The sequence below is a fragment of the Trachemys scripta genome, chromosome 6 (assembly GCF_013100865.1).
Source record: "Trachemys scripta elegans isolate TJP31775 chromosome 6, CAS_Tse_1.0, whole genome shotgun sequence".
In the NCBI taxonomy this organism is placed as follows: domain Eukaryota; kingdom Metazoa; phylum Chordata; order Testudines; family Emydidae; genus Trachemys; species Trachemys scripta.
Genome location: NC_048303.1, coordinates 87,489,136 through 87,497,005, shown reverse-complemented (window position 1 = coordinate 87,497,005; position 7,870 = coordinate 87,489,136). Strand labels below are relative to the sequence as shown.

Genomic DNA, 7,870 nt, shown 5'->3' with positions numbered 1-7,870 from the left:
AGCAGAATTTACCCTGGGGAGCTGTTAGCGGTGCTCCAGCTTACACCAACTGTAAGGTCAAATCCTTCCAGGCTGTCCTAAGAATGAGGACCACATAAAGATGTCATAATGCCATCTTCGCTCCCTTCCTCAGATCCTGCACTTGAATGCACCTCAGACTGACACATGGATATGGCTCAGGACATTTTCACTCTGTGTGTATCCAGTTTAAGCTGCATGACTTGTTTCAGCCAGTAGCAAATTGGTCAGTAGTCTTTGGAAAGACAAAAGTTGTGCAGTGAGGAGGACAATAATGCGAAGTTATCTATATGCACTACTTTGTATTCCTATTGTTCTGGTTAAACATGTACCTAAACGTCATAAAACGCCTGACACAAACATACAGAATGTGTAACACAGCTGAGCTAATGCTGCTGATGGAAGCATAACTTTTTACAATTCCTGATTTTAACTATGAAATTTAACACAGATTTAATAGTGTGAAAGCATTTTCTGCTGTAACTGTGTGCTCCTGCCTGGATACGATAGCATGGTTAAGTCTAACTTTTCTTCTCTCCCCATACAGGTCTTGGGATTTCCTTTTCATGGACATCAGCTATTAGCATTGTCAGCCATTATTTCTCTAACAGAAGGGCTTTGGCCAATGCTATTGCCAGTGCTGGGGAATGTGCCTTTGCATTCACCTTTGGCCCTTTTTTTCAGTGGTTAATTGGTTTATATGGGTGGAAGAGTGCTCTGTTGATCATCGGTGGCATTCAACTTAATATATGCGTCTGTGGAGCACTGATGCGACCCCTGAAGGACCGTTGTGTTCTTGAAGCTAGGAGTTCTGAAGCTCAGAGACCATCCGGCAAGGTTGTGCCTGTGACTGGCAAGGAACATGCATCTCCCATCACACAAAAAACATTCAACTGGATGCTTGTGAAGAGACTGGAGTTTATTCTTTATGCCATTTTTGGTATTTTAGCTGCTATGAGTTTTTTCATTCCCCCATTATTTTTGGTTCCACTTAGCTACAGCCTAAGGATAGATGAGTCTTGGACTGCATCGCTCCTGTCCATTTTGGCTATAGCAGATTTCATGGGCAGGTTGTTGTGTGGCTGGTATGCTAACCTCCACCTTACTAGGACTATACACTTGCTGACAATGACAGTTGTTCTGATCAGCACATCTTTGATGCTATTGCCGCTGGCTAACAATTATCTGTCTCTGGCAATATTCACTGGCTTCTATGGTTTTTTCTTTGGCACGACAGTCTCCATCCACATCACAGTGCTGGCAGATGTCGTGGGCATGTCAGATTTTGACAGTGCCCTGGGGCTCTTTATGCTCATTCGAAGCACTGGAGGTTTTCTGGGGCCTCCTCTTGCTGGTAAGTTGAGATGACACTTTCATAAACACAGCTTATTAGTGAAATGCTAATTATTTCCTAGCGATAGGCTCAAACTGAGAAGTTTAGAACTGGTCCAAATTTCCCCCTAATATGGATTTTAGCCATCTCTCAAGCCCATCTCTAGTTAACTGAGCTACAAAATCTATAATACAAAGAATCAGACTAAATCCTATGGAGAAAATTTTGTCCCTTCTCCTCCCTATGTGTGGGGCCCTCCCAGCAGTGAAACTGGTGGGAGAGTGGAAGGATTCCTGCCGGCATTCATGCCCTCTGCACACCATGGAGCAGGTGGGGCAGCAGGTTGGTATAATTTTTGGTGGTGCCAAGAATGGGTCCAAGTCCCCCCCCACACACACACATACACACACCTGCTTAATGCTCTGGGAGGGAGTTTGGGTGCAGGGGCAGGCTCTGGGCTGGGGCAGGGGGTTGGGTGTGGGTGAGGGGTGCGGCATTTACCTCAGGCGGCTCCCGAAAGCGACCGGCACACCCCTTTGGCAGCGGCTCCTAGGTGGGGTGGAGGGGCTGAGGGGGTCTCTGTGTGCTGCTGCCCTGAGACACCGCCCCCGCAGCTCCAATTGGCCACAGTTCCCAGCCAGTGGGAGCTGCGGAGTTGGCGCTCGGGAAGGGGGGGGGCGGCGCACTTCCAGGAGGGGTGCAGAGCAAGGCTGGGCAGGGAGCCGCCTTAGCCCCGCTGCACTGCTGGTGGTGGTGGTCGGAGGCCCCCTGACCCTTTTAAATCACCTGGGGGCGGCAGATGGGGGTGGGGGAGAGACCCAGCCCCGAACATTGGTGGAGCCGGGCCCCCAGGCTCTGAATATTCCTGGAACATGGGCACCACGTGCTCATATAACTTGCCTCCCCTGCCATGGAGTCCAATTCTGTGGGACTCCCAGCATAGAGAGCACGTTTGTTGGAGAAACAGAGTAGGGGGGATATAGCCATGATTACACGGTAGGAACTGTGGAGGCTACTGCAGCCCTGAGACTGTAGTATTGGCCACAGAGTAAGGCTGGTACTGCTCTGAGGTAACAGCTGTGGGAGGATTCCAGCCCCTTCTGGCCTACTGCAGAGAACCTCAGCTCAAAGCTTGGCTACCTAGGCTGTGCAACACGTGCATCTTAAGGAAATGCTACTAGACATACCAATATGTTTTCTGGCAGCATCTCACCAATCAATATATTAAATGGAGAGGTGGCACAAAAACTAGTGGGAAGAGATAGGCCACATAAAGAAACCTTGAATGGGTAGAAATAGAAGCTGTAAAAATTTAACTTGGAAAAATTCAAGTGCAAAGAGTGCAGAAAAACAGATATCCAAGCAGGATATTAAGCAGTAATGCTGCCTGAGACTTTGGGGTTGCAATGGACAGCAAAGTAGATATAATTTTGCCATGTGATACAGCAGAGAAAAGGCCAATGTGATTGTAAGCCAATGCATATGAGCACTAATTCAAAGGCCATTGAATTTAGCGGGAGTCTTTCCAATGACTTTGAATCAGTCCCATGTAACAGAACCATTTCAGAAAGTAAGAAATTTTTAGAGCCCTTTTCCATATAGTTCTGGTCCGACGGCCTCAGGCATTCTAGGCACAATTAACTACATCTGCAACTGCATCTATTGAGCAGTCTAACTTACCTGACTACATTAGCAAACCAGGAAGTTGTCTAGAGATGGATGTGAGTGTGTGCCTGCATTTCACTGCCACAGCATGATTGTGCACCCACAATATCCTATCCATCCATTCATGTTCTTATGCCATACCTGTCACTGTGGTATCTGCAGGCCCTGTTGAAGCCTGGCTAGAAATAAGAGTTTCTTCTCTCTCTAACTGTTATGATTCTTTGAAAAATAAACTGTCCTAAACAGCAGAGAAGCTAAGACAGAATGGACCTGAAGACCGGACCAACTTCTTCCCCAGGTCAGGGCTGAGACTCACTAGCAGGGTGCCATGGAGAAGCTCACACTCCCCTTCTGAAAACTACTACAGTGCTCTCCAGTGACTGTCTAAAAATATACCACCTTACAACAGCAACACTGCATTGCACTTGGCAACTACAGCACAATACTGTAGCGTTTGTTTTTATGTATATAAATGTGCCACTATCTGTGCTGTCCCCCGGTTTTGTGGCTAAACAGAGAATTTCATTCTGTAGAGCTCTCAGCCTGGTGGCATCTTTCACCAGCACACAAAATAAGGGATAAAGTACACTGTGCTTTGAACTGTTCCTTTTAAGAATACTACGATAGGGGTGATCTAATAGTCTCTGCTGCGGTTAGCACGGAGAGTTGCAGCTATATAGTGTCTGATGTTATAACAGATACTTCAAATGAAGTACTCTTCCCAGCACATTCCAACGGAAGAGCTTCATGTTGCCCTTGGATGACTGTATCTGCATATGCACATTGGCATGCTAGATCATTAGTCACTATTTGAGACGGGGTATCAGGCTTGGTAGTCCACCAATAGAATCTGATATGGCAAAACATATCTCCATAGGTCCTTTTCTGCTGAGTGTATAGGGTCTTTGAGGCAAGAGTGGATGAGAAAATGGTGGAGCCCCCACACTCCCTGAGGGGAGTCAGAAAATACCATGCACTTAGTTTACAAAGTGGTGTCACTGGTCCAACTTCAGCCCTGGTGTGAGCAGGTGCAAACTCCATTGACTTCAGGGGTATTGCACTTGCTTGCCCTAGAGTTAAGCTTGGCTCCTCACAAATAAAGGGATCTAACGAGTGTTAATGTTTTTCCCCATCCCCCATATTAATCTGAGCTGGTCTAGGTCTGACACTAGCATAGTTAGTGCCAACATGTACGTGAGGAGGAAATAGCTACATTACATTCTCTAACACACTGAACACAATGAGGCTCCTATCCACTGATTTGGTGAATTTTAGGGGACATTCCTCTTAGGAGGGTCAGGAAAACACCACAGGATTCACCAGAGATAGCACAAACCCTCCAGTGGCCACTCAATTGTTGGAAATTTCATCTAAGTAAAATCTATCATTTCCTTCTTCCACCCCACAATGGCCCCACTTCTATTCTCGGATCATACCCATATGGCTCACCTGCTCACCTCTGCCCCTCAGGGCTCTCCCTTCTATCCTCTATGGTTCACCCTTTGCTCTTCCTTTCCCTACATGGCTTCTTCCCAATTTCTGTTCCCTCTACCCTCCCATAGATTGTTCCCTTCCCCCCCACACACACCTCCCCCTGCTCTTTGTTGCCTCCTGTCCCTGTTTGTGGTCTCACTAGCACTCTGCATCCTCCCACTCTGCAGTAGTTGCTGCTGCTGAGGGAGAGGCAACTAGCAAAGAGCACAGTAGGAGACCATTGCCTGCTGTACAGTTCTTGGAAATTAGGTGGGAAACCAATTCACTAGGACAGATGCTCAAAACCTGGGATGCTAGCCAGCCAAACTGGTACTATTGGCTTCTAAGTAACAAGCAGTCAGATACTGCATAGTCCATGTAGCCAAATTTTGTGGCAGTGAATTTGTGACTGGTTAAGTTGTACCCAGGCATTTGTCTGTTGCACCCCAAATTTGCACCTGCAGAACTCGTGACTGCACCCACTAACAGATGCTTACACACACAGTTACCCACTGCATTTGAACAAAGAGCCCATCAGCAAGCATGATGGGTGCACTTGCAAACAGAGCAATTTAGACAACTCGTTTTGTAAATATGGGCCTACACCTTTTCTACATTTGCGGTCATGACAAGTTTCTTAAACTGGTGAATTAACCCTTACAAAGCCAGAAGATGAAACAGATGCAAAGAAAAGGTGTTCCTCTTCTTAATAAGTTCTCTCAGCAATTCCCATTAATTTCTTCCTGACAAATCACCACCACTGTCATTTGCTTTTCCCACCAGGTCTGATTGTGGACATGGCAGAAAATTACAGTGCAGGCTTCTACATAGCAGGAGCCACTCTCGTCATATCTACCGTATTTTTGGTTGTTATAGATCAACTCCAGCAGAAGAAAGAGCAAGAGACCCAGACAGACACTAAACCAAAGAAGCAAATCCTTCTCTTCCCTTCCCTCCATTTCCTGAAATTTAAGACTGGAAAGTGTCAAGAACAAAATATGGGAGTGTGACCATCGCAATTTATCTCTGAGAAAATTTGGGGGCTTATTTAAATGTTTTAGTTTAATACTTTTCAGATTTCCCCTCCCCCAAGGCTATCGAAGTGGTGTTACAAATTTCTTGCTGATATTTTGTGTAGGACTATGCAAAATTCAGAAAAAAAGTGTTAACAACTGGCATGCAAAAAATTTTTTTTTCACATATTTGAATGTGAAAGCTGCAGTTTCATCTGAACAAAAATTCAAATTATACAATTATAAAATGTATATTTGTAACCCAAAAGATGCAGTTTTTAGATTGTTTTCTTTTTTCTTTTGGGGTGGGGTGGGGAGGACAAAAGTGGATCGTACACACAAAATGGCAATAAAAATGCAAAAATCTTAACAGAATTTTTTACCCAATACAATTCCCACTCCCTATGTTTTATTTATAATATGATATTTATTGACAATATTTTGAGTCCATGCAGCAGGTAGAATAGAGCTGGAGAACAGTTCTTAAACTTTTTCACAGTGTGGACTGTCCCTTGATAGTGAGATGTCTCTTGGACACCTCCTCTCACTCATTCATTATTGTGCAGACCAAGAATTTAATGTATTTTAATGTCTTTTAAGGTCTGTTATTATTTATATTATTTAGTGCCTATGGGCCCCAGTCAGAGCTCAGCCCCCTCACCCATTGTCCTAGATACAATTAAGGTGGAGGAACCAGCACCATGCAACCAGCCAGGTCTCCAGGGACCATCCCTTTGGGAACCACAGTGCTCAGAAGTAACATAAAACACTTGTATGGGGAAGGAGAAAAGGAATTTAATCTCATAGGGCTGGATCACTCCTACCATGGTAAAACCTGTGAAAGGGAACTCAGGCAAATGAAACTTCTGTGAGGATCACCTCACAGAAATTAAACTACTGTGTTATTTTGGTAGTGGAGATGGGTTAGATTTTCCCCAATGTTTTTAAGTCAGGACACTGTAATTAAGGTTCTCTCAACAGCCTTAATTCTGACCATATATCAACACTTATATCCTGCCTATCCACCAACAACCTCCTTACACCAAAACACAATACTACCAAACCACTATATTTCATCCACATTCCCAACACTCATCATGTACGCTAAGCCAGCATTGTCCAGAGCCTGGGTGCACCCCTGGGTGGTGGGCATGAATGACTAGTTGGAAGGAGTGGAACAGATAGATCCTCTCAATTGTTTTCCAAAGTCTCAGCTTCTATTTTTTTAAGTTAGTCTTTAGCTGCTAGGACAGTGAAGAGAATTTCCAAAACATGAACTGAGAGACATCTGCCTGAATTTGCAGAGAGCCTGAAACTTTAGCTCTGAAGTGTGAGAAATCCCATTCATTCCCAGGGATGCTGACTTAGGTGCGAGTGATGATACTTTAAACGTCAGTGTTAATTAGTTCACTGCTCATGAAAGAATGGAAGAAAGAAGAGGAAGAATCATATTATAAAGGACACATTTTAAAAGACAATTTACTTTCATGCAATTAAAACTCTAACATACATATAAACCTTTAACAATATTTTCCTGAAAGGAGAGCTCATCTTTCAAAAGTGAGAAATTTTGTCTACACCACTGTACTATAAATATGTTGTTAGAGATATAAAGAGCCAGGAAACAGCCAGCTAAAAAGTAGACTTCTAAAGTCGATTTTCTAAAAAGAAACCAATAACTTCCTCAGTTGCTTCATCCCAGCCATCAACATCTTCAAAATGCCAGTTTTGATTGGTCAAGAGTCTAAACTACCCAATAGTCAGGATATCTCAGCAGCATTATACAACCCCTTTCCTTAATTTGGATACCACCTCTCTCTAGTCCAAGAAGCATGGGAAGTTATAACATCAGACAAATGGGCATAGGAGGCCATTACATCAAGTTATATGATCCTGTTTACCTCCATCCCTTCCCAGACCCCTTTCATAATCAATTGCTTGCACAGGAGATCATCTCACTCAAAAGACTAGGGGCCATAGAACCATTCAACACAGAGAAAAAGGGTTCTAATTCAAGATATTTTCTGATACTCAAGAAAAATGGGAATTGGAGGCCAATACTAGGTCAGGCAATTGAAGCAGCAGGTCATACATCTGAAATTCAGGATAGTATCCCTAGCAGCTATAATTCCCTCCCTGGACTCTGGGGACTGGTTTGTAACTCTCAACCTCAAAGATGCCTACTTCCATATAAAGAACAGGAGTACTTGTGGCACCTTAGAGACTAACAAATTTATTAGAGCATAAGCTTTCGTGGACTACAGCCCACTTCTTCGGATGCATCCGAAGAAGTGGGCTGTAGTCCACGAAAGCTTATGCTCTAATAAATTTGTTAGTCTCTAAGGTGCCACAAGTACTCCTGTTCTTT

General features: G+C 44.2%; 1 protein-coding gene across 1 annotated transcript; it reads left to right on the top strand.

Moving 5' to 3' along the window:
• Positions 1-580: 580 nt before the first annotated feature.
• LOC117879580 (monocarboxylate transporter 7-like) lies at positions 581-5,681 on the top strand. Its single transcript, XM_034774852.1, has 2 exons — positions 581-1,372; positions 5,273-5,681. Exons 1-2 carry the CDS (start codon positions 787-789, stop codon positions 5,497-5,499), a joined length of 813 nt encoding a protein of 270 aa, XP_034630743.1. The 5' UTR covers positions 581-786; the 3' UTR covers positions 5,500-5,681.
• Positions 5,682-7,870: the final 2,189 nt, after the last annotated feature.

Excerpts from the sequence above, each read along its gene's own strand:
- LOC117879580 (XM_034774852.1), top strand. The coding sequence starts at position 787 with ATGCGACCCCTGAAGGACCGTTGTGTTCTTGAAGCTAGGAGTTCTGAA. Across the intron at positions 1,373-5,272 it reads TCTGGGGCCTCCTCTTGCTG|GTCTGATTGTGGACATGGCA; the intron begins GTAAGTTGAGAT and ends TTTTCCCACCAG.